Genomic DNA, 27,065 nt, shown 5'->3' on the forward strand with positions numbered 1-27,065 from the left:
CTGCCTGGGATAGGGAAGACTCAGACTTAAAGCTTTAGACTTGAAATGCATTCACAAGGATATGAAACCCTATCTTAGCTCTTGGGTCATACTGGTATAGGGTAGTATAAAGAGATTCTAGTGATCCTTGTCCAAACCTGTAATTTTAACTGTATCTGGAATAATTTTCCACCCACTGAAAGAGCAGGCAGGGTAAAGAAAAGACAGAGCCACTCCTGATGCATAAAACGATGACGTCAACTGGAGGATATACTAGTGGGTGAGTGGGAAGACCCATTGGATAAGACCTTGGGGAAACCCGCATCTTAGGAGGATGTTCACTAGGGATACATGCAGAGGCTGCGTGTCTATCTAATGTAGATGTTTTGACCTGAGCTGCAAACTTCATAAGACAGTGGCAAGATGTTACACACGGGTTTGTGAACAGCTTTATGCTGAGATCCTTCACTTAGAATCTTATTATCTTGACAGTGTTCTCGCTTTGTGCTTCGATCAGTATCTGTAGGAGTAGAGAAGTCTGTAAAGCAACATTAACTGTAACTTTGTCTTCCCCATGGAGGGATCCAGCCTGGCTGAGGAAAAGAGACACTTAGGGGATGGAGATTGTAGCTGAATGCTTGCAGGACAAGATGGAGTTAAAAGGCTTCTAGGGTTTTTGGATCTGCAAATATATATGCACTAAGAGGAAGGGTAAAAACAGCACTCGGCAGCAAGTGAGGGAGACAGACCACCTGGTGAAAAAAATCTTTCTTCACTTCTGTTAAGGAAGGAGTGAACATCCTACGTTAAGTGAACAGTACAACTTTGGAAAAGGCCAGAGACTGACTGCCTAAAGCTTAGAATTAAATAGGCTGAATATTAGATTTCTCACTCTTGTTTATAATGGGAAAAAAATGGAGACTCTTGTTGCCCAGCCTGTTAGAGGAAGGGGAAGCAAAGGACTTGAGACTAATAGCAGGCAGCTAGTCTGTCTGACTGACCCTCTCTCCAGTCTTCCTGAGGTGATCAATGTATAAAAAAAATAGCGTATTCAAATAAGTGCACTGTTATCATTGTCACAGGACAGATGAGTATGAGGAAATGCAAATTTAAGCTGGAAAATTTCAAAAGCACTACTGTTGAACAGCTGTTCTGGAGTTAATGTCACCAGATATGAGGGTGTGGTTGCTGAACAGTTTTAGGAATGTTCAAGCCACAGTAAAAAAAATAAAGCCTCTTTCTGTTTGAGAAAGACCATCTGCTGTTTCCTGTGCTAGGTCTATGTTACTGTTTGATATCAAGATTTGCTATGTGAAATCAGAGACAATGTCAAATAATACTACAATTGGAGGGATAAATAAGAACGCTGCAATAATGCATATGTCGAGTTCCAAATCTAGGTTTGTCTTGTGTGTTGAATGCAATTGATTACTTAACAGTAGAAACTGCTTCTTAAGCTCCCTGAAGTTGAGAAATGCCTGGAGTCAAAGTTTGAGCTAACATCTAGCTCTGTGCAGCGATTTGTCAAAAGTGAAAGTGGACCCAGGATTGGTCTGATGCTCACTGGAATAACTAGGTGTATGTAGCTTCTGCATGAAAAAGCCATGTAATCTATTGAAAGGGATCTCAGTTAAGTTCTCCACTTAAAGATCTTTTTTTCTAGTTTGGCAGCAATGCTGATATTTTGTTTGGAAGGCATGTTCTTTGCAATATTTACATGGTGAAATTATCTTGGGGTTTTCTCATTTTCAAAAATCTTAGTTATTCCAATAATCCACTTCAGTACAGAAGTAAATTGTTGCTACATATTATGGAAGTGAAATACTGTGCCAGCACATTACAAGACCAACCCCGCACTAGTAGAAGTTCTACCTAAAAGAAGTTTCTCAGGTAAAAGGTGTATGCAGTTCTCGCTTTTTTTGAAGAGGATCAGGGTGGCGCATGCGGTCACAAAATGAGAAAAGTAACTCAGGAGATTCTACCACATAGTGTTAAATCTCCTGGGCAGTTTATTGGGTAGGGCCTCTCCAAAGCCATATTTAAATATTCTGAGAATTTAGAGGCAAGCAGATGAACCTACTGCAAAGTGTAGAGTATGGACAGGAAAATTAATTTTGTAAAGACTGTAGTAAGCACATTGGTTGTATTTGTTTTGTTTCTTTGTTTTTATTATGGACGTGTGTGCATATGTCTTTTGTGAGTGTGCTACAACAGCTGTAATGTCTAGCTTTCATACATCACTTTTCATCTGAGAATTTACAAAGCTATAAAGGAGAGGGAAGTGTTATATACTCTAGTTTATGAATGAGAACTCTGTGGCTGAAACAAGTGGCATGGTTATTGAGGGTCATACAGAAGAATATATTCAAATAAATAAATAATTTAATTCAGGTCTTTAAACTCCTTTAGGCTGGAGCTGTGTCTTCAGTAAAGAAAACCAGCACATTTAAGTGCAGTGAAACAGAAAATACAAATTAGCAGTACTCAATCATTAGATAGCATTTGCAATGACTTTTTATTGTGTTTTGAGTTTCCAAGTCATGACCAGAGTAATTTGGTTGACAAACAGATACTAGCAACAGATAAAAGGGAACTTCTGTTTGATTTATACTTGCTTTCTAATATGATTTTTACTTCATTTCAGATTAATTGGCAGTGCATCCATAGCGCTTAAGGACCTTGTAGGTAACCAGAGCAGATCTTTCCCTTTCAAACTCATACCTCTGCTAAATGAAAGGGGACAAGAAACTGGAGTGAGTGGCTTCCATTTCTTTCTTTTCTTATATTCTAGATCAAAATGCTCCCACAAAAGGGCATATAGGAAAAAATGTATTTTTGAAGTTATTTTTGCTTAATTAATTAAATGCTTTGGAATTTTACAGCAAAAGCTCCAGGCAGATGTAACTTATAACAAAATATAATTATGCCTATACCATTTGAGTTCGTTTAGTATTGAAGAGAATCCTTTAAGTTAGATAAGCTGTTTTCTATGTATGTATTTGTATGTATGTTGTATGTATGTATTATGGATATTATGGGCCACAGGCTATTCAGGAAAATCAGTCTGATATTGAAAAAAAGGACATTTTCCTAAGTATCGGATGGAGTTCTCATATGCATTTTCTGCTGTATTATTTGTAACATCCATCTGTGTCATAGCACTGATTTTAGGAAGCACATTAACATGTCCATATTCAGTTTCATCTCAGTTCAGAAAATGACAGAAGAACTTGCTTAACTTAGTTTAGCTTGTGTTTAAATTTAACAGAGTAATTGATGTCTGACAGAAGTAGCTTCTGGAACTGGGACCTTAACTTGTTTGTGCAGAATAGCTGTTAAGACACCTTATATTGCATTCTAGTACACTTAATAATAAGAGGCTTCAAGGGTAATTTCAGTATCTCCTTATCTGTAGCTTAAGATAATGGTTAGTTGATCACAGTTATTTTTTGCTGACTCCTCACGTTACTGTGGCAACTGGACATAATGGTTTATTTAAAAATCCAAAACTGCAGTCACATGCAAAAATGACATTTTTATAATTAGAATGGAAAATGACATAGTGCTTTTTTCCAGGATGGAGGTATGAACAAACAATTAGAAGAGCCAGATAGGAAATTTTACTTCTGGTTCAGACTTGTTATGTGGATCAGATAGCATTATATCTTACTGCCTTTATTTTTCCATTTGTAAGTATAGGATGGTAACAGTCACCTTGTCAGCCACGAGTATTGTGAAACTAAATAAATTAAAATTTATAGAACATTATATATACTTGTATTGTGATGGAATTTTCTAAATACCATAAATACAGTAATTCAGTTTGTTAAACGTAATTTTAGAGCCTCATTAGCTGTAAATTGTGTAGCCTTTATTGTTTGTACATATGTATAGCTTAATACCAGTTTATTCATTTACTAAGAGGCTGAAGTTTTTATTATAAAATATGCTGTGAGTATAAATAGTTACTGTTAATATATAGTGTCAGACCGACTTACCACTTTAAATAAATTGTTATGAATACTGTCTGCTCTATGTAAAACCATGCATTTCTATATAGGCAACAATTGATTTGGTAGTAGGATATGAGCCACCAGCTGGACCTGCAAATCCAAATGATCCAGGAGGAACCAATACACAAGAAGGTATTTCAGTCTTTTCTCAAAACATTGTTGTTAAAAGATCATGGAGATAAGGCAATAAAATGATTAAACAGAATTGTTCATAGAAAAAAATTAACCAGAAGTAAGCATGTCAAGATCGTCTAATGCTAATTAAAAAAAAAGTTACAAATGGTTCAGAACTGCAGTTAGGAAAATTTGCATTTCCAGACATGAAATGTTTTTTCTAACATCATTGTCTTCTGTGAAACCAGGTTACAAAAGAATAATGCTGCTTAAAGCTTTTCAAAGGGCTTTTGTTTAAGAAAGTTTTTTGAGTGCTCAAATAGATAGCAGTTAACTGCTGTAACACCATAGGGCTAACCAAAAAAAACTGGGAAATCATATTTTGGGGGGAAAAATAGATTCTGTAATGTTCAATGTCAAGGAGTTTTAGGAAGACCTTTTCTTAAAGCATTAAACTGTTTTCCACAGAATATTCAAGTTATTGAAAGACAATATTGTGTGTTATGTTAGGCTTGACATTTGACTGACCCAAATGATTATTGTAATCAGTGGGGAATATTCTTTGGTCTCTGTATTTCATTTTAACCAGGCTTTTCCTGAGAATGTTTTTGAGATTTTCCATTTTTACAGACTCATCAGAAAAATGTTAAGTAACAGAAAGTTTCTGCAGTTGACAGACAAATTATTACCCTAATATCCAGGATGTATCTTGTTTAGAAAGAAGTAAATTTAATAGATGTTGTATGCTTGGGGGGAGCAGTAGCAGCTATAAAACAATCCTTCAAAGTTTTGAGAAGATTTGCATTCTATTTTAAGGTTTATGCTTGGTTTCAGTATGGTTAGCATTAAAAAAAACCTTTCCATTTTCTCTATAACTAAAGTCAAGCAGTAAAATAAAGGGATTTTCACATTTCCTCAGTAGGAACTGAGGTACTTGTAACAACAATGAAAGGTTACCTTTTTTCAATAAAATAGAGCATATAAAGCTCATGCTGTAAAGAGTGCATATTAATTTATCTGATGTGCTTTAGACCGTTTCATTTGGCAACAAAGCCATGAACGTTCTTTTCTGATTTAATGATTCTTATCCAGCATTTGCTGTTTATGTGGGCAGTTTTACCTTTTTAATCTCAATCAACCTTATTACAATAATGTATTATAATTCTCCATCCTAGCTGTTAATTTCTGGTGTCACAATCAGATTGTGCTCAATGCCTTCAGGGTCAATATCTTATTAGGATTGTATATACTAGTCTTTGTAACGGGAAAAAGTCAATACCTGTGTTGGTTTGTGTGATGTTCATAATTACAGAAGGAGTAAATGAGTTCTACATTCAGAATAATGTTTGGAGATCACGTGTGTGACTCCCACTGTATAAGCTGCGTAGCTAATTTCAAATTTAGGGTTCAGCAGTCCATCACAAGTATTTTATTTAATTTTGTGAAATGACAAGTATTCTTTGTTCAGAGGAAATAATTGTATAGCATGGGACACAGAAAAACAACATAGCCCTGTCCAGAACGCTTTCTCCAATATTAAAGATTTCTACATATTGAGGTGCCCTAGAATCCCAGGCTTGTTAGAAATTTTAACAATACAAGTATTAGAGGTGATAAAAGAAGTTTGAACAAATTAATCGAATCTACTATTTGTTGGGCAAAATCTTAGCTTGTCAGTGCAGGTACGGAGAGCTTCTTGGAAATAGAATCCATATGGGTGTGATTCTCCTGGAAACAGCAGAATGCAGGAGAGAGATAGCAGGCACACAGTCTTGCTGAGTGCATGGCCGGTGGATCTGGAGGAGTAGGGGTGGTAGCTCAATGAGATTTGGGAAGCCTGAAAGATTCACTGTTATCATGATCATTCAATTTAATCTGTCTCAATTGCTCTCCCATGGTTATTAAACTGTTGTGGGGGAAAAATGGCAAATAACCCTCACGCTCCAAAATTTGCAGTTTAATTCTGGATCAGTTCAAGGCCTTAACGTTGCACAGAATATTCTGGTAGCCTCCAAGGAAATACGGAATTATACCTGCTGACTGTTTTGGTATTAACATTGGTGTTGGAATATAGTGCTGTAGATCTCCAAGTTTTTGTTCAATTTCAATTAAATAGTACGCTGCATACTTTCCTGTTTACTGGAGCTTGTAGATAAGCAGTTTTGAATGATCTATTAATCTCTGGTTTTGCTAGTATTATTACTTAAATGATTGCTTTCAGTTTGGTTGCTTCTGGAAGGTATCTGCAAATAAGAGTGCAAGTCTTCAGAAAAGCCAAGCAAAAGCTTGCATCTTGGCTTAAGGAAGAAGACAGATTAGTGAAATCCCACATCCCTCTGGACTTCCAGTAGACACAACGTCTTTGGTGGTGTAAAGATGTATATTTTGTATATAAAATATAACCTTTAATATTAGCTTTACACCCTGCCTGAATTCTGTCAGCTCTTACCTTTTGTGGTTAGCCATTACTTTCTAGGCCCTGGTGTTCCTCACCTGCTGAGTCAGAGAGTGACATTCTGAAGTCTGCCTGTATCTGAAGCTCACTGCTAGTATCTGATGTTCAGTTCTTACGAATTATGGCACTTAATATTGTGTTCTGAAGCTTCTCCAAAACTTTAGCCTCTTGGTGTCATTGTCTGTTGATTCAGAAGCAGTGATAAGGATTTAATACATTGGTAAGTGAGTTTCATGCGGAAGACGTACTGAAAGACGAAGGCGTAGCTTCTTCTCAAGGTTGCAGAAACCTGTTACGCCTGTTTACCTCAAGGGATGTTACACCTGCACATTGCATTGTAATGAGTAAATCAGTTTGGCCGTTATTTGCTGAGAGAGAATAACGTAGCAAGCAAAAAATTGAAGTGAGAGTTTCCTGGGGTGAAATTTTAATTCCACTTGAGTTCAATGGGAGGTGTCACTTGGGGAGTGGAGGAATAGGTAATGCAAACACAAAAGCTGTGTGTTAAATTACTAAACTTCAAAATAATTGTATAGAAATGTGAACCTGAACACTAAAAATGCAAATTGATTTATATAAGATTATTTTGGTAGTTCTTTAAAAATGTACTTATACTATATACTTAATTATAAGATAATATAGATAAAGTAAAACATGGCAGGCTTTTGCCTGGTATGCAGCAAATCTGCATGAAAATTTTTCAGTACAAATTAGCAAACACGCCTTTGTTAATTATTTTAGATACCTATTTCCAATGAAGTGAAATTACCTCCCCAGTTGAGACTGCTGCAGTTCAATTTCAGACATAAAATATCAAGTGCTAAGTCAGGGTGTGTAATCAGTCAGTTGCATGAATCCATCAGGGGAGGTGGATTCTGAAAGATTTTGCAGAGGTGGGGACTCATGGTTATGATATATAGAGGTATTTAATGTATAGTATGTCAATCTGTGCTTTTATGCATCTTCTGTAAGGATCACTGAGGACTTGATTGCACAAAGTGAACAGCATTCTGTGTTGGCAAACCAATTCATAAAGTTAATGAACATTCTTTGATTTTATTAAGGCTAAACGCTAGAGAGACAACTTGTTCTTTTTGTAGATTTTACCATACTTACTGTCCTTTAATTAAGAAAAGAAACTAGAAATGCGAGGGAGTGACACACTTCTGTGGTCTAGATATTTATGGATCTGTTTTGCAATACTGGAATTTCATTGTATGATCCAGTATTGTAGTGTCTGCTGGTATTAGAACAGTCTTCTACGGTAGTATTGTGATTTTAGAACTGACTTTCAGGAGGCTTACTAGGACACTTCCCCTAATTTTGCAGTTAAATGTGATTCAGAATTTTATTTTAGATGTAATGGTAGTAGCCCCCTCCCCCAAAACCCTAAATGTTTTCATGTCCTTTTAGGAAAAAGATCCTGAAGTAAAAACCACTACGATGCTAGGGCTCAGTACTGCTGCTTGGAAACTAGCTTCCACTGGAATAAAATCAGTCACTTCTGGTGTATTGTGAGTGAGTCAGTGATGATTATAGCTGAATTGTACTTTGCTACAACTTCAGTTGGTTGGTTCAAGAGAATGTATGCAAACTATCTTAGATACTCTGCACCTGGAGAGGGACAGATCTAACAATTATTTTGGTTAGGATATAAATTTGTTCGAAGTACACCAAAGTGGCTAGCTTTCAAAAGGAGTTGGAAGCGTGTGATTAGCAAAAATAGTTGTTAAAATGAAGTAGTAATACAGTTTTAGTGCAACTCTTGGATATCAGGCTCTTATTCCTGTAACTTTGACATCAAGTTGTGCTATTCATTTATTAACTGCATTGCTTTTTACTGTATCAGATGGAGAAGAGGATGGAGGTTTTGAGGATGATATGGATGGTCCAGTTGGTGGACCATCAGTTTCAAGTGGCACAAAGGAAACCCAGCTAGCTAGGCGCATCACCAAAGGAAAGAAAACACGAAGAATCCTTTCTAATAAACCGCAAGATTTCCAGGTAGCAGAGTTATTAAATATTGCATGTTGCCTTTTTCTGCTTGGCATGACATCACTCCCTTCCCGTATTTTGAGAATAATTTAATGTCAAATAATGCAAAGTTAACATGCTGTAGAGACAATTAGCCTCTCGATTGATTGAAAGCCCATGTTTCAAAAGTATTTTTCAAATTTGCCTATCATTACAGAGATGTCCAGAAATTTGGACCAAAATTGGTCCAGAATTTGAGGACCAAAAGTTTTGTACAGCTCTGACTGAAATTTAGATGAACGTTATTTAGTGTATGGCTGTATGGACTTCAAACTACAATAACAGCTTTAAAAATAAGTGATAAAAGCAAGTAAAAAACTTTACTGAAAGAATTGTCCCCAACTTGTCTTGTAAAATTCAAGTAAAATTATAGTTAGTATCATAGTTAAGGTTTGAAATGACTGCTAAGCCCAAGTCTGCCAGTTACTTCAAGGTGTTGGCTAACATTTTTGGGTGGTACAGTGAGAAATTGTGAACAGGATAATAGATAGCATAAGGCATAAGTTAATAACACAAATGTTTGTGGGTTTTTTGTTTTTGTTTTTTCTTTTCCAGATTCGTGTTAGGGTCATCGAAGGTCGTCAATTGCCTGGAAATAACATAAAACCAGTAGTGAAAGTTCATGTTTGTGGTCAGACACACAGAACAAGAATCAAAAGGGGAAACAACCCATATTTTGATGAGGTGAGGGGTGAAAGAGCACACGTAGCTGATATTTTAATGCTCTCAAATGAAGAAAAACAGGTTATTACAGCTTTCATTATGGTTAATGAATAAAAATTTGCCAACAGTTAAAGGCTAATTCTGACTAGTACACATTTCCCAGTTGGGTCCCTTTCTCTGTGTATTCACATCACTAAACACAACTTCACTGTTGTCCAAGTTGCTGGCAGTCTCAGCAGATAAAACTGTCTAGGAGAAAGTTAAACTTCAGCTGAGATGTATGGAACACATACCTTGACCCTGTTGGCCATGTGATATAGTAACAATTTTGAATAGTTGTGTGCAGGTTATAAAATCAGAGAAAAATGAGTTAGGAATCACTGTGGACCTCTACAGTGTCTCCAGCTTGGCTTTCAATGCAATTCTTTTGGTCAGGAAGACTGCCACACAGAATCTGGAAATGCCATTGCCTTATTACACATAATTGGTGAAAGCACAGCTAGGTTTCTTCCTCCAGCCTGGGATCTATACTTCAGACAAACTGAAAAGCAATTCAAAGCAGCGTAAGGGGCACATAAGTGATCCCAGGTCTGGAAGACTAAACCTAATGTTACAAAGCTTAAGCAGTTTAAGTTTCTCAGTTTATTGGAGAGAATGCTGAAGGATAACTCTCGTTGCCTGGACACATGTGGAGAATTCGGAAGATTTTGGAATTGGTAGCAAGGGTGTTTTCAGTCATGCAGGCAAAAACAAAGTTATGAAAGTGTGAGACTTGAACTAAACTGTAGTTAGTAGTCAAGTAAGCAGTGGTTGAAAACAGGGAATGGAGAAAGTCAGTTGTACCTTGCATTTAGTCAGTTCCTAGTCAGTCTCAGTATCCGGACTAGGCTAACAAGGGAATAGGACCGACCCTGTCTGTGTACTCTTCCCTCTTGTCAAATAAAGTAGTAACTGGGATGTGGCTGGGCTTAAAGACCAAACCTAGTGAAGCATATAAAGTACTGTAAGTAAAGCAAATATATTACTAAATATTATGTTCATGCTGTCAAAATATCGGTTTTTTGAAATCATAAAAATCACTATTACCATTGGCACTAAATGAGACCTTTTCAATAGCTACAACAGAGCTAGACCAGGATTGAATATCCTGTAGAATGAACAGCCTTTACAAATCCAGAAGTTTTTCCCCTGAGGAAAATGTGAAGTGCAGAGCAAGGGCAGTGCTGAAAGTTTGCGGCCCAACTATATCTACTATATCTGTTCAAAGGAAAGTTGTGACATTCTGTCTTTTGTCTATGTTGTACTAAACTTCTTTACTAAGTTTAGCTATTAATTATATGCTAAATTGTCATATCCAGCATTCAGCAAGGAGAGAGACTAAAAGTATTGTAGCAGGCATGCCTCACAAGCCTCTTAAAATAATGTTTTCAGATTTTCTTTCCAGTGAAAGAATGAGTTTGAGTTTGTCATTTTGAGACTTTTTTTTGTTTTTACAATAACAGATATTTTTCTACAATGTCCACATGACTCCTTCAGAGTTGCTCGATGAAACAGTTAGCATTCGGGTAAGAAAAAAATGGTTCATGTTTAAAAAAAAAAAGGCTGCTGAATGCCTATTACATTGTCTGACCATTTCACTATGAAGTTTAGGAACATTCCTGTTCTTTCATTTTAGGTGTATGATTCTCATTCTCTACGAGCAGACTGTCTAATGGGAGAATTTAAGGTGGGTGCAAACCAACTTTCATATCTTGACTAAATTAAGGAAAATGAGAGAAAATTTTAAAGTATTTGTTCTAAGTATTTAAAGTACTGCTTTAGCATGGAGCTGAAGAATTACCTAATCGTGTTTTACTTGTAATGCTAGGGATCACTAGCTCTTACCAGTAGTAAACAGTTTTCTTATTTGAGTAGAAAATTATTGTTAATGCAAATCTGTTTTATACAACAAGTTCTCTAACTTTGATCCAAGAAAAAAAAAATTTCAAAAGGTAAAATTTCTCACTTGAAAGGTAGCAGGGTGTTTATTTGGTATGAGGTAGCACTTAAAAAGAGAATTTTATTAGACTGCTATTAGGCAGAACAGTGATGTGTATGGCAGAATGAAGATACAGTCTCAAATGATGTGGGAAAGTGTTCCTTTGGTCAGAAGTTTGTTAGGTAAAAGAGATTATGGAGAAGTCTCTTAGCTAAAGTAATTTTTGTAGTTCTGATTATATCAGTAATATTGTCATGATTTATTTATATTTGTTAATGTTAATACTGGGAGGTAAGCACCTGCCTATTGAAGGTATTTATACCTAAAGGAATACAGACAGAGCATTCGTGTGACAGTTGTAATGGCTTCCGAGATGCCCTATCACTCTCAATATCAGTGTTGGCTCTATTTTGTGTTTGCTTACTGTTTACTGTGTAAATTCAGTAGGTCTCTGGACCTGTTTTTCACAAAATCATGTATGTGTGGGCGAGAGCTCTTCTGTAAATGAAACTGTTTCTACCACAAATCGGGTTGCTTTTCCTCCTTGCTGCTTACTCTTGATGTACTTTCTAGTGAATCAGATAACGTTATATTGCTCTGTGGAGGACAGGCAGGTGACAGCATGTCAGCTGTTTTCCATTCCTGCAGGCACACATTCCAGGAGAAAACCCCAAGAGTAACTCTGTCTAGAAAATGACCCTTTCAGCCTTTATCTGCAAGGAACGGTAGCCCCAGTTGCCATGAGCAAACATATTTACCTTCCTGAACATGTTCGAAATCTGATAGAGTTAACCCAGTAGGGGTATGTGTGCAAGCTTGCCCAGGTTTGACGCAATTGGAGAAAAAAATCCCTGATCATCTTTATAAAAGAAAAAAGAAACTACTCATTAAAAAAAAATCTTAATTTCTGCAACTGAAGAATGAGATGTTGAGCAGGAAGCAGGAGCAAAAGATATCTGAAAGGCCTGTGTGTACATAAAATAATGGGGGACATACGGAATTCAAGAAGCAGTAAGTTGGCCCTGTCCTCTGTCTCTGCTAAATGGAAAAGCTGGGGATCTGAGAAAAGAAGGAAGTAACTACAGCTGTTAGTTTGAATGCATATTTTATTCCATTTTCTTCTTAGCTGCTGTAACCATACAGAATCCCTCATTGTTGAATGTAAGGCATTTTCTCTTTCTCGTCCCAAGAATATGCCTTGCAAACTTTCTCTTGTTTGTGACAACAAACCAATGTGATAATATTCATGAAAAACTTGAGGGGAATTGGCCTAGCATTCTTCTGTTTTGATGTTTCTTCAGAGCTAATGTTTTTGATTTTTATTTCAGATTGACATTGGCTATGTTTATGATGAGCCTGGTAAGTAACAGCTACTTCAGAGCTTCTTTCCTAGCTTGAAACTTGGTGAAATGTTTTTACTATAATTTCTAAAGTTGGAAAAGAAAGTTACATGGAAAGTTAATTGAGGTTTCTGCTTCAAGTATTCATTATAAAGGTCTATGAGTATATAACTTCTTCCAGTGGTTCCCAGATGAAGCACCTAAAATTTGGATATTAGTTTGGGTATGAAAGACTTTTTCATATTTAGTTTCTTCTTTGTAAATAATGCAAAAACATTTGATAATTGTGCTTCTGAATTAGTATACCACTTAATGTTTTAACACTGCTAGATTTCTTGTTTTTAATGGAGCTGTTGAGACCTCTCTAGGGCAGGATGATAAATTTTTAAAATAATTAGTTTTAGGATAGTGTGCGTGTTTTTGGAACAGTTGGCTATGATTTTATGACTTCTTCCTTTTTATAATGGATATTACGGTTGAGGTTTTTGTTTGTTTCATTTTAGGCCATGCAGTCATGAGAAAATGGCTTTTGCTGAGTGATCCTGAAGATACAAATTCAGGAGCTAAAGGCTATATGAAAGTCAGCATGTTTGTTCTGGGAACTGGGGATGAGCCACCAGTAAGTTTGATTTATATTTTTTTCTTCTATTTTTCCTGGATATTTATTCATGTACCTCCCCAACATTTAATCAATAGTGTATTATTCACTCTGTGAGCAGCATGTGGAAGTAAGGCAAGATTTACAAGTCATTTCAATGTACGAAGTGACTAACCCCAAACCTTTTGGGGTTATCTTGTGCAATGAACCACCTCTGGACCAGCTCTGGTTATGTTGATCTACCACTTGTAGATACTTCTCCAGATCCTGAAAGAAGTAGAGATGCGTTAGCCTGGTTGCTGCATGCAAGCTAATATGTAATTCTCCTTAACATAGTTAATCACACTGGGCAACATATTGATACTAGTCTGAGTTCCAGGACTAACTCGAGAATCTCTCATCTACTGCATGATGTAGATAAGCCTGTAAAGAAGCCTGATTACCAGAAAGCTCTGAATACTTGCCAGGTGAAAATCAGGCCCATTTATCAATATGCATCAAATTACAGATTAGGCACCAGTAATTTGTTGCGTATGAAAGTAGTAGTAACTTTTAACAATCTAGTCCTTAACTCTTTGCTGTCCTGACAGGTAAAAACAGGCTCTCTTTTCTTGTGACTTTTTTTTTTTCACTTGACCATTTTCTTTAGTTTCAGTTCTGCCATTCTTCCCACCTGAGGTTTTCGTATAGTGCTGCTCCTTAGTTCCACGTAATATGGTCCAAAGGAACCTAGAATGTCTCTGCCTTGTACTATATAACTCTTCCTTTCTGTCCTCATGATTCTTGAAATCACAAGGATATTTATGGTTACTTGTGGTGAAATTTTTGATTTCCTATTTATTTTTAAAGGAGGAAGCAGTAAGTTCTGGTAAATTATGTCAGAGGGGTGTGCGTTTTCTATTTACAGTAATATGCTTTACCACAATACTTATCTTGAGATGGATATGGAAATTGCAAGAAGTTGCCATTCTATGAGTGCTAAAATCATCATCACCAGATGATGATTTTAAAAGTGTGATTAAAATAGACTCCTGTAATTAACTGCTTTAGAGATAAAATGTAAATAAAATAGTTTAGGTAGAATTAATTTTTATGGTTTTATAATATGATAAAATCTCATTCTTTACAGTGAAAGTGACAACAATCTTCTATATAAAGGATATTGTGGGCACTAGTTTAACTAAGTACCTTAATTTCGTACATTACTCTCTGCCTTTCTTTTATATACCAATGTATCTCCCAACAGGTTGAAAAAAGAGAAAGAGATAATGAAAGCGATGATGTGGAAAGCAATCTATTATTACCAGCTGGAATTGCACTGCGATGGGTCACTTTCCTTCTCAAAATCTACAGAGCTGAGGATATTCCTCAAAGTACATGGCTCTTACTACTTGTAGATTACTGTATTTGATTACCATTAGAAATATCTGTGCTAGCTATTCAGAAACACACCGTGAGCATAAAATATCTTGAGTCAATGTATGCTTTACATTGTAATTTGAGCCAATAATTCTGTGACGGCTTAAGCAGTCCGTTTCAAGTCCTTTGGTAGTACTCAGCAAGCCTGCTTAACTCTTGTAATGAATAATTTAATGTGTTACCCATTAGTTAGATTAGTAATGTTCGTCTTTTCTTGCTGAGTGGGCCATGGAGTTTCCAGTAGCCAGGAAAGGTCCTCTTCATCAGCCCTTTTCCAGTCACATAACTTGCATGCATGTAATTTGCATTCAGGTAGAGTCGGTCTGCAAATGTGCTTCATGTGCTGTACATGTGTAGCTCAAGCATACAGTGCACGTGTCCATTTCTATCACACAGCTGGTTCCCTGCAGCCCTCTTTTCCCATGCCATTTAGATACTAGTAGATAAATAGTACTGCTGGTGGCAGCCTGCACCTGACCATTCCCTTCCCAGCAATCCATTAGTTCTTCTTCATAGGCACAACTATTCACAGTGGGGGAAAGGCCATAGGACTGCAAAAAAATGGGCAGCGGGCTGCTGCGATGGCTGAGGCAGTTTGTGTCACCTGCAGCCTGCTCCTAAATGGCTTTCAGGAAACATGGTGAGCAGGAACTGGCTGAATCCTAGAAAGCTGCACACACTTTGTGGACTATTAAGTTGAGCACTATAGACTTAAAGTAAACAGCCCTAGTGGGCAGGGGAGGTTGTAAGCTGTTTGACTTTAATTTGGTGAGTTTTCGCTTGTGTCAGCCTCATATTACTGAGACAAAAGCCACTCGTTTCGTTATATACTGCATGCATTTTCTGCTAGCAGAACATATGTGGCTTTTTATCCCTTCTCACCATGGTTTCTCACCTGTATCTGTGGTAAAAAATGACCATGTCTAATGGTACTTGCTTGCAATCTTTCAAATACTTACAGATGCAGTCTTTCCTCTAAGTTCAGGACCGCATCAGCACTCCTTATGATGTTTCAAGAATTTTTATTCTTCAAATTGCTCTGAAGTCTAAGTTCTCCATTTTCACCAACAAATGTTTACTCTTCAGAACTTTGTTCAGATTAGACTTTACCCTACTTAGATCTATAAACTGGTTGATTTCAGTGGGATTGCTATGGCATGTTTAGGCTGGGGGGAAAAAGGCATAACCATTAATATCTGCTTTGTAACTTCTCTCCAGTGGATGATGCTTTTGCACAGACTGTCAAGGAAATATTTGGAGGAGAAGCAGACAAGAAAAACCTGGTAGATCCATTTGTGGAAGTTTCTTTTGCTGGAAAAAAGGTAATTTAGTAAATATCTGAACTTTTGCATTCTGATCATATGCCTGAGAACAGAATTCATATGCCAACATTCATTTTTAAGCTTGCTGAAATTATGGAAATATAAAAGTATTAGCCCTAAAGCTCATTCAATAAGATGAGAACAAAGTATAATGTACAGTAGAATGGGTGTAAAGCTTGAGCTAGTGACTAATAAAAGGAATCTCTGACTAAAGGCTAGGAAATGGTGTGTGCCAGATTCCTTACCTACTGGTTGTTCCTGATCACTTTATGTAACTGATGGTGCAGATCTTTCTGGACAGATTAACAGCATTTGTACATTTTATGTCTAATACATACTTCAGAATAATGCCAAATATGAGCAGAAGTCCAGCTGCGCGTCCTACATGCATAGCTGGCCTTTTTTTTTTTTTAATAAGAAAAATATCAGTCCCTTATTATGTTATACAGTCAGGTCAGTGCTGCTTGTAAGCATAGGGGTTCTTCAGTGCACATTATCAACAAAGAATACAGACTCTCCCATAGAGGACATCCTTCATCCACTCTAAAATCTGCATACAGTAACCTGGAATGCAGTCACTCCTTTGTCTTGTTTTCTTCCTGTGATACAAGAGATCAATTACTGCTAATATGAAAGCTCCTTATTTGTAGCTAGTGGAAATAACAAGTTTTTTTCCCTGTAAGGTAATTCCAGTCTCGGTTTAAACACTGGCTCAGAATTTTCTTTTGCCTTCAATAGTCATTATTGTAGCATGTGCAAATCAGTTTAGCAGTATTACTGATTTAATGGTTCACTGAAGCATAAAAATCTCAAGATTCATCATTAGCTACTGCCTTCAGCGATATATCATTTGATTGAACAAAATGTAACTTATCCTAAACTAGTAGCTAGTACCTGCTTTTTTTGTCTGTTTGATCTTTGATGTGCTATGTAATGGGTTTCATTTTTTTGCAGGTTTGCACACATATAATTGAGAAAAATGCTAATCCAGAGTGGAATCAAATTATTTATCTTCAAATCAAGGTCAGATTTTTTTTCTCATTTCTGTTTAAAAAAAAACAAGAAGAAGAAGCAAAATAAGTAATCGGTCATTGTATTTTCATTGCTTTTATCCAGTTTCCCTCGATGTGTGAGAAAATAAAGCTAGCAGTTGTTGATTGGTGAGTTATGTCTTTTGATCAAAGCACTTAGACAAGATAAAATTATATTAAGTGGAGTAAAGCCTGGTTCTGCAAAAGTCATAGGTATTTTTAGTCTTGATCTATGAGAGTATTCAAGCAAGTGTTTAAGTATCTCCCTTCAGTAGGTATGACTTCTTTACAAGAGGCCTGATTAGTGTAACATGGGAGTGTTGTTAATTTTGTGCAGTTAGCATTGAGCGCTAAAGCTATTTAGGTGATAGTGTAGAATAATGTTCCTAATACTTGTATTTTTCAATTTGCTTTCCTAGTTTTGTGCCCACTAATTCATCAATATTTAAGAATATATTTGAATCCCACTGTATTTTCAAATAAAACTTGAATGACTTCTTCTACAAATACTTGTATTGCTCTTACCAGCAGCGTCTCCTAAATTAATGTAATGTTGAAAACTATTCAGTACATAAGTCTATTTAAAATTCTGTTTTATATGGTTCAAATACTAGTATGCTACAGGTTCTGAAGGCCTGATTGTGCTTATTAGGCATAGTACTGGGGAGAAGGCAGAACGTATTGCAGGGTTCTATATTGCACATTCCTGACTGCATCTCCTCCCGAGAGATGCAGCTGATGCTCTTCAGCAGAGCTTCTAGGTTGGAGACTGAAATTCTACCAATCTTTTACATGCGTTTTTCGGTAGTTAGGTGACTTCCTCATGATACAACCCACTTTTGTAACTAGACATCATCTTCTATGTTAGCAATTGTAAAACATTCCAGGTGATATAAAATGTGAAAAGACGGACTCTCTTGAGTGTTGGTAGCCATTTGCATCTTGTTTCTTTGTAGGATGGCCAGCATTCTCTTTTAAAAGCAATCTTTCTTCTTTTATAGGGATCGTCTTACAAAAAATGATGTGGTAGGAACAACATATTTAAGTCTCTCCAAAATTGCTTCTTCTGGAGGAGAAGTTGAAGGTAATTGATTCAGCAGTATGTAACTTAGTGTTTTCTGCTGTGTTGTGAGGAATAGCAAGGATTGGTGCTCTAGAAAAGTACGTTTTGCTATAGTTCCTCAATTCTGCGGCAAAAAGATCATTGCCAGTGTTTTCAAAGTGATACTCTCAGAAAACATAATGTACTTTGAGAAGTCCCACAGTATTAAAATCTTAACATTTAAATTACATTATCACTGAATTAGCAATAACTAATTAAAAATAATGTTCTGTTATGTATTTAAAAAGTTAAGCAGTTAAATTTGTAAGTCACTTCTTTCCCAAATTCAGAGAACTGTGATATTGCAGTGTGTCATACGAGTAAGATACGTAAATTTACTAAGATTCTTAGTAAGACATATCAGTTTGGAACAATTTGGAGGTCACTGTTTCAGAATCACTACATCTTTGAGCACTAGTAGACAAGACTTCTTTTGCCACCTTATGAATGTGTCTGTTTTTTCTCTGGGGAGAGAACCTAAAAGCAGGGGAATGTTCCTAAGTAGTTAGCCTGCAGGAACTATATAGAAACACTACAGCGTTTCCCATATATGCTCTCTAAATATGCTTATGAAAAAATGGCATTTCCTCTATACAACTAAACAGCTTTCAGATGCTGGGGAAACTTGGATCAATCACTGCTTTGATCAGTAGCTTACAAGAAATGGGCACTGCATGTCATTGCATGAGTGCTCCAAATTACTACCCAGTAACACTTATTTTGATCATTTCAATGAATTATGTTTTTAAGGAAAAACTAAAAAGCTAAACTGATTCTAACTACAAGAAAACAAATTTAGTTAGGCAGGATATCAGCTTCCTAAGATATTTTCCCTATCGGAAAGTATCTTCGTAATAAAACTCTTTACAATATCATAAAAAGCATTTTTCTTCCAGCATTACCAACAATACAAAATAAAGATTAATTTCCACCTACATATAATTATAATATTATATTGTGAATGCTTTTATTGATAATTTCTTTGTGATCTACATCTATAATCTCACCTTCTTTTTATAGAAGGATCTGTCATATAATTGAACCAGCTCCATGCCACGGATCCTGTGTTGCTTTGCCAGAAAAAATGTTTTATCTTTTTATGAACATTGTATGGCATATCAGTTGTCCATAAAGAATCATACCAGTTCACAGTTAAGCGTGCTTACCATTTGACTCTCTACTTTAGCTTGAGGGAAACTGGCTCAAAACTATTTCTATGATAAGAGTTCTAAGTATTTTTCTGTTTATTTTTGTGTTTATGAAAACTGTATGATATGTACTGTTGTCTGAGAACAGATCAATTTGTCTGTAATTTGGTAGCTGTGTCAGGAGTTTAAGAACAAAATTACACTGGCTTCAGTCCTGCACTGACTTGAGCAAGTATTTAAGTTCTTATCAGATGGAACTGTATTTTCAGTCAAGCAACGTAAACTTCAAGCTTATAACCCAGTCCTCTTAGAAGTACTGTTCCTTGCAACTCAGACTTTTGGCAAGCATTCCTTTCATATAACCCACACGCAACCAGAGGCAAAAGCAAGGATTACTGAAAAAGGTAATGGGAAATCAAAGCCTCTTGGCGTAGTTCAGCTCTGCAGAAATCCTTGTACTACCCACAAGTGTGTAACTTAACTGCTGCTGAATCACAGCTCATTTATACTTCAAACCCTGGCTCGTAGTAACTGAGATAATCTTACCCAGATTTCTATCACTAGTGAAGTACTGACATTGGAATAACCGTTTCTATTTATGATCACAAATCTCCTTCCCTTGAGGTCAATGCCAGGCTTTGAACCCTGTTGTAGCTTCTAAGGGATTGGGAAACTGAGCCAGTCTAATCGGCCTTTGGTAAATGAAGATACCTTAACGTGCTCTGAAGTGTTATGGTTTTCTTAAATGCTCTTAAGATTTAAAAATAGTTAATTTTAAAAATTAAATTTTATTTTGGAGGGAGGAGGACTGTACGAAGAAGTTGAAACAGCAGCATCAAAACAGTGTCTTTTATGTCAGCCTCAAGCTTTTTTTTTCTTCAGAATTTATACAAGAGTAGTACTGGTCTATTTTAATCAAAAGCAAAATTCTGGACCATGTGAACTTCATATATTCTCAGGCCTTCAACTTTATTTTCAAAGCAAATTGCTCTTTGATGTATTTGTTTTTAAAATGCTATTTTTTTCTTGTCATGTAACCTCTTCTTTTTTCATAATATAGAGTTTTCATCTTCGGGAACTGGGGCTTCATCATATGAAGGTTTACCTCTTGATTTGTTACTGATTTTGCTTTCCATTGCCCAAACTGAGAAAAATTGTCTAAGAAAACCCATTATCTTAAAAATACTATTTAAAAAAAAGCCTGAAAAACTGCACTATTATGATTAAAGAGTATTAAACACGACTGACCGTATAAAACAGTTTTGGCACTGGAACTGGCTTGAAAATATTTGCGTTTGGTGCTTCAGGCTGTGTTTTAGCGTTCAGCATGCAGTTGCTTCAGTTACAAAGCGCTCTAACCATGGCTTGCGGCTTTTAACTCGGCTGTGAGATCACAGCTGTGTGTGCTGCTGCAGAGCTCTGTAGAAGTAAATAACTGCCTAAAATAATGAGCGGCTGTTTTGCTTATGCTTAACTAGCTGTATAAATAAATTCAGAAAAATGAAATCTGATTCTGTTAGAACCTGGAGAGATGGCTTTTTAAAAAATTATCAGGGTTGAAATCTGTTTTTGACAGTTTTTATGGTGAACATTTATGTAGTGAGAAATAAATATGATTGGAGTGCAGTTGAAAGGTAACTTATTCATCCACCCAAATACTTTGTTTATTATCTTACTTTCTTAGTAAAGTAATACTAAGTTAAAGGCTGAAATAATTTTTGAGAATCACTTTCAGCAATATGTGATTGCTGAATGCACAGCAATGTGTTTTTTAAATGTAAACAATGGAAATTTAAATGTAAGCAAATTAAATATGACCAGTCTTCTTTAAATGACAGCTTTGGGAGGGTGGTTTTTTTTTTTTGTTTTTTTTTTTTTAGATTTACACTTCTGTTTAACTTCTGTCAGTATGTAGTGAACATATTAATTCAACACAGGTCTGTACCTTAAATCTCGTCTGTATTTAGATGTAATAAGACCAGTTCAGTGTTAGAATTTAAAAAAATGTGGATGGTATCCCAACAACACTCTGTATCCTTTTTGATTCAAATTTTGATCTGGGTCCAATTCAGATTTTTTTTTAAAAAAGTGATGAGAAAGGATCAAAGCACGAGACAGAGAACTACAAATCTTTATTTTATATTCTACAGATTTGAAACAATTTTATTTGTGTTGACAGGAAATTACATCAAGATATGACATTCATTTTTATTATCTATACGTATCACTCAGCAGTCACTGTGGCAAAGTCATTAGAAGGCTTACGCATGTATTTTCACTTTCCTATCTCAACCATCCTTTTCTGTGGTAAATGCATCCTCCTTTGTGCTGCAGATTGTCCTAAGTGAGCGCAAGGTGTAGAACCTGATTCTGATCTCTTTTACACCAGGATCATTTGATCAAAGGTGAAAGCCAGGGTAGAGCAAGAAGAAGAATTCAGAGTCTTTTCTGTTGGCTCACGATTATGCAGGGTTTTTTTTCCTTGTGTTGCTTACCTTGTTCTGATTCTCTTTGCACTACTCATAATATTTATCAAACAATAGCTTTGGCATTATGTTAGAGCATGTATGATTGTTACTGAAAGTACAAATAACTTACCCTTAAGTCTAGATTTTAATTAGCTCTAAAAAGAGCTGTTACTTTTTAGTCATTTTCATTAGAATCTTATTTAGTCTAATAAATTTGCAAGGCATGTATACAAAAGCAAAAGACAGTAGTAGTAATATAACTAAGGATTCTATATATGCATGTTTGTACTTAAAAATACAACATCTTTCAAAAATGCAAAGTTAATATTAACAATAGAAATATCTTTTCAAGTTCTTAGATATCTTAAAAAGCAGTAGGTTTGGTGTGCAATTTCCTAGCTCAGATATTAAAACAGACAAAAATGTAAGTCTGTCTTATTAATTTTTTTAGCTAGACTGGTTAAGACATTGGCAAATTGTAAGTTTTTAGTTGTGGAGTAGAAATATTTTCATCAGAATTAACTGAGAATTAACCGAGCTTGCAGACTTCCAGTCTTGCATGAATTTTAGCTTACTGAAAAAGGAATTTGTAAGAAACTGCCAACGCGCTGTAGCAGTTGCAATTAGAGTCTGCAGTATTCTTCATGTTTTATCCCAAAGTATAACTGCAGGAAAAAAAACTAACAGTTGGAAGCAGCAGGGTTAACAATGCTGAACAGGAGCTTTTCCAGCTTACCGTGTACATCTTCATTGTCGCTGTTTAGCTAGAATAACAGTAGCCTGTGCATTTAAGTGCATGTAAATGTTGTGTCTGATATTTGGATGGGGGCAGAAGATCTGTTTATTCTGTGGGTTTTTTTACTGCATGAAGTAGTATCTAGTAAGTATTTTACAACAAAGAAGAAGATTAGGAACAAATGTAGTCACTGGTATAATTACTTATTCATTCATGTGGTATACCCAGAGAATAAGGTGTTCTTACTTTACATTTAAACCAAGTATAATAAGCGCTAGATATTAGTTATTAGTGATGTTCATTTTTTTTCTGGCTCTGAATGATAATTAACCAAGTTCTGATGGGGATGTTTTCGTGTTAGCAAGCACAGGGGATACAGAAGTAGGCTTTTTACCAACGTTTGGGCCGTGTTACCTAAACTTTTATGGAAGTCCAAGAGAATACACTGGATTCCCAGACCCGTATGATGAATTAAACTTTGGAAAGGTCAGTGTCCTCTTTTCATTATTTTTAGTAAAAAGATTGAACCCAATTATTTTTAATCAACAAATTAATTCATTTTTCCTGTTTATTTGTTTCCTAGTAAACTGCTTTTGGTGTTGCTTTTTGGATAATAGTTTATGATTAATAAGAAAACATGACAACATTTTCTGTTTTTATCTGTTTGCTTTTTAAATTCATTTTTGAATGAGCAGAAATATTTTTGGTGATTTTCACCGTTTGCATCTTTGCATGCATTTGTACTTCCTAGTTCCCTTTTTTCTTAAATATATATAATTTTTTGACTTCTAGTATTAACACTGATTACTGTTTTTCAGTTGTTGATCTATGCTTCATAAATATGTTTCAAAATATGTTGAAATATGTTGATACATGCTTCCACAGAAGTTTTGAGAAGACTTCAGTGGGGTCAGAAGCATGTGCAGCCAAAGAAAGAGTATGTTACTTTAGAAGATACTAAATTGGACTGAATGTGTGATTGTGTTTCAGGGAGAAGGAGTTGCTTATAGAGGGAGAATTCTGGTTGAACTGTCTACAGTACTTGAAAGCAAGCCTGTTAATAAAAAGTTAGAGATGATTCCTAGTGATGACATGCTGGTTGTGGAGGTAAATCCCTGCTTTACGGACAGTGACAGTCATGGAGATGTGCTTGGTCTGGTTATTTTTGGAGAATGACCTGACTTACTAAATTGAAATAATGGAATTGTATCTTACAATTAAAAGATCTAGTTATTGATGGTGTGGCTGCAAAAATGTCATACCCTGGTAGCATGAAATATTAATTTGAGATATTTTCATATTAAATACAGTAATTTATTATTCACGTATGAATATATAGAGATATATTCCTCATATCTTTTTTGCTTGCATCTCACAGAAATCAGTAAAATTATTAAAATTATTATTTCCATTGAGAAATTACTACTGTTTTCTAAAATTATGGATACTATATTACAAGTATTCAAATAAACTAAAAAGGTTCTCATTGTAGAAATACCAGCGCAGACGAAAGTTCAGCCTGGCTGCTGTATTTCATTCTGCTACCATGCTGCAGGACACTGGTGAACCGATCCAGTTTGAAGTTAGCATTGGTAACTATGGCAACAAGTTTGATACCACCTGTAAGCCTTTGGCATCAACAACTCAGTACAGTCGTGCTGTATTTGATGGTAAGGATGCTGCTGTTATGGGGCTAAAATCATGTAAAATTCTCTTTTGGAAGTGCAAAATATTTATTCTATAGTTTTAGAATGACAGCTGTAACTCCACTGAAAATTATTGGAAATGTAACAGAAAATAATGTGTGGCTCTTGTCAACTGTTGATGCAGTGTTATATTTATGTAAGTCATGCTCTAAAGGCTGCCAAAGTTATTAAAGCAATTTTCACAGAATTCACCGAGACCTGTTGATTATGCACAGGAAAACTGGCAAGGAAAAAAAACCACAGTATTTTACAGGTATCTGAAACTTAGGGTTTAAAATGAGAAAATACCCTTTGAACATTCTGATTTTAAAAACTTTTTTTTTTTTTTTTTTTTGAATAAGGGGTTTGGCAACCTAGAGGAAAACAAACTGGCTAGATCACAGGAAAATATATCTTGGCTATAATTTTACTTTATTAATTGCAGACTTCAAGTTCTCCTTTTTTCTGCATATTAAATGAAGTAATCTGGTTTTACTTTGGAGCATTTTATTTCACAGAAATGCTTATGTTAATGTGCTGTCTACATCAATAAATTATTTGAGAGAATAATGAAAATGTTAACAGATAATTTGTTTTTTAAAAAAACAAAAACAAACTATTGGATTTTGAAGCAATTTGAGGTAAAAGCTTGCCATCCAAGGGACACCACAGTGCCTGAAAAATACAAATCCTTTGATAAGTTTGGGCTAGCTGTGTCTTCTTCGTGAATTGTTGTACATAAATGAAGTAAATATGTGCAGTATACAGTATGTATTCCTGCCGTGAATTCTAGCTCTAACATAAGGAATGTTTCACACCAGGTAATTGTTATTACTACTTGCCGTGGGCGAACACAAAGCCAGTTGTAACACTGACTTCCTTTTGGGAGGACATAAGTCATAGACTAGACCCTGTGAACATAATCCTAAACATGGCTGAAAGACTGGTAAGTTGCCTAGAGCCTTCTTTTGCTTGTTTTCGTTCTTTTTTTTTTCCCTTTTAATTTAGAGGTGTAATGGAAAGTGACATTTTGGGCGAATAATGGAACTGGATTCTGATGCTCACTTTGGTTCTATTCAAAATAAACACAGATCAGTGTGATAAATGGCACTGCTGATCATAGGTGTGTATTCTGGCAAGGCCCAACATTTTCATACTTGAATCTGCAGGGAATTCCCACAGGAAGAGTCTGCAGTGTTGCCTAGGGGCTTGTTAAGTCTGTAGCACTGTATCTGCAATATCATGTATTGTTGAACACAGTGAGATGGAATCTAGGAAGAGTCCTGTTAAATATGAGTCAAGTATGAACATCTGAATCTTTGTTGATTTGGTTTTTGTATATATAAACATATGTGTACATATACATATAAATAAGATTAAATAAACTCTTGAAATTTGTACTGACCATAATGCCACAGTGAAAGTTTAGAAGTACAAATCCTTTTATTTTAAATTCCTCAGCAATACAACATAGCCACCTTAAAATCAGGAATGCAGGCCAAAATTTCTGAAAACCGATTAGCTGAGATGTGGTTGAAGCTGATTGATGAACTTACAGAAGACATAAGGTAAATTGCCTTTTTTATCTCTTACCTTATCATTCTCGACCTGTTCAGAATCTTCTCTATTGCCTTAACTAAGCCAGAAAACAAATTCTAAGAACCATAAAACTGACTACCCTTATGAGTAGACCTGAGAAGTGGAATTCCAAGTCTCTGAAAGCAATAGGACAGCATGGAAATTACCATGAAGTCATCCGTCTAGCTTTATAATTCTGCTTTATTTTAGTCATTGACAGCAATAAAACAGCATCTCTTTTGAAGAAATCTGAGACAGAACTGTTCTGAAAATTTGAAGTTTTTTGGATCTCTGCTGCTTTTCTACCATCTTAGCTTCTCTAGAATTCCTCAATAAGCTGTTTAGAGTTAGGGCCATAAAGATGACATATTTTTTAGTGACCCTGTAGTCAGTATGTCTGTATGCATGGGAGTGTTCAGAGAAGGCAGCGGGAGTCAGCACTCAAGGTATTGAAGGAGAATAAATTCTGAATAGGGAGGAAGGAACTGGACAAGAAAGAGGCTTTCATAGACAGAAGGAGAGATTGAGGTGTGTGGCGGATGAATGGCACGGTCTCAGGACGCAAACCCTCCTGAGTCCGTGTCAGGAGGGTTTGCGTCCTGAGACCGTGCCTTCATCTGCCGCAGGGGTGGGGGGAGAAGCTTGAAAAACATTAAAGAAGTGGATGATGAAACAACACAGGAAAAGGGAAGGGTGAGGGAAAAACAAGAGAGAACTGTTGTTATCCATTAGAAGAAATAACAAAACATAAAAGGAGAGAACAACTTCATCAAGTTGTAGAGCTAATAGGAAAGTGAACACAATGCAGGTCAGTATATATTAGCAAAAAATTAAATGATAGAAAGCTTATGCCAAAATATAAACTGGTAATAAAGTATCTGTTACTGTCTGGAACACAGCAGAAAGAAAAAAAGAAAGAATGAACTGTCATACGTTAGGACAGGAAAATGTGAAGGGCAAATTGTTGTCACATGGAACCATCTAGATAGTGTGGGAACTCCAGGCTTTGTATCAGTTATATCAGCCCGTCCTCTGACACATCTGTGCTGTTTTTTCATTTGTTCCATTATTTTAAGTATTTTATCACTTAACAATTATGGAGCAGTAGCACTTAGATATATCAACCAGATTAGCTTCCTGTTGTTCTAGGCGTTTTACACTGCATGTACCAATATGTCCCGTAGGATACAATATGCTCTCTATGGCCTTTTCAGGAAGCTCATGAAACCTGCATCAAAAACATAATTCCCTGTGTTGAATTCGCCAAATGATTTTCCTTGCTATGTAAAATTTTAAATGGCTAGGAGTTTTAAGAGAGGCTTAAGTGCTCCATTTAAACATAAAAGGTGACAACTTTCTGGAAGTTCTGATCTGTTACATTTGAATCAAGTGTAAATACTTG

General features: G+C 35.9%; 1 protein-coding gene across 1 annotated transcript in view; it reads left to right on the plus strand.

The window, feature by feature from the left end:
* Positions 1-27,065, plus strand: part of MYOF (myoferlin) — a 76,227-nt gene that overhangs the window by 15,357 nt on the left and 33,805 nt on the right. The window contains exons 4-22 of the mRNA XM_026066698.1: positions 2,624-2,732; positions 4,040-4,124; positions 8,411-8,565; positions 9,151-9,279; positions 10,761-10,823; positions 10,934-10,984; positions 12,565-12,595; positions 13,080-13,195; positions 14,421-14,547; positions 15,812-15,915; positions 16,870-16,938; positions 17,032-17,075; positions 17,948-18,030; positions 20,257-20,295; positions 22,762-22,886; positions 23,391-23,507; positions 23,893-24,070; positions 24,907-25,031; positions 25,547-25,653. Of these exons, the coding sequence (XP_025922483.1) occupies positions 2,624-2,732; positions 4,040-4,124; positions 8,411-8,565; positions 9,151-9,279; positions 10,761-10,823; positions 10,934-10,984; positions 12,565-12,595; positions 13,080-13,195; positions 14,421-14,547; positions 15,812-15,915; positions 16,870-16,938; positions 17,032-17,075; positions 17,948-18,030; positions 20,257-20,295; positions 22,762-22,886; positions 23,391-23,507; positions 23,893-24,070; positions 24,907-25,031; positions 25,547-25,653 (1,857 nt within the window). The remainder of the gene's footprint in view (positions 1-2,623; positions 2,733-4,039; positions 4,125-8,410; positions 8,566-9,150; positions 9,280-10,760; positions 10,824-10,933; positions 10,985-12,564; positions 12,596-13,079; positions 13,196-14,420; positions 14,548-15,811; positions 15,916-16,869; positions 16,939-17,031; positions 17,076-17,947; positions 18,031-20,256; positions 20,296-22,761; positions 22,887-23,390; positions 23,508-23,892; positions 24,071-24,906; positions 25,032-25,546; positions 25,654-27,065) is intronic.

Source organism: Apteryx rowi, unplaced genomic scaffold (genome assembly GCF_003343035.1).
Source record: "Apteryx rowi isolate R43461 unplaced genomic scaffold, aptRow1 scaffold_246, whole genome shotgun sequence".
Lineage (NCBI taxonomy): Eukaryota > Metazoa > Chordata > Aves > Apterygiformes > Apterygidae > Apteryx > Apteryx rowi.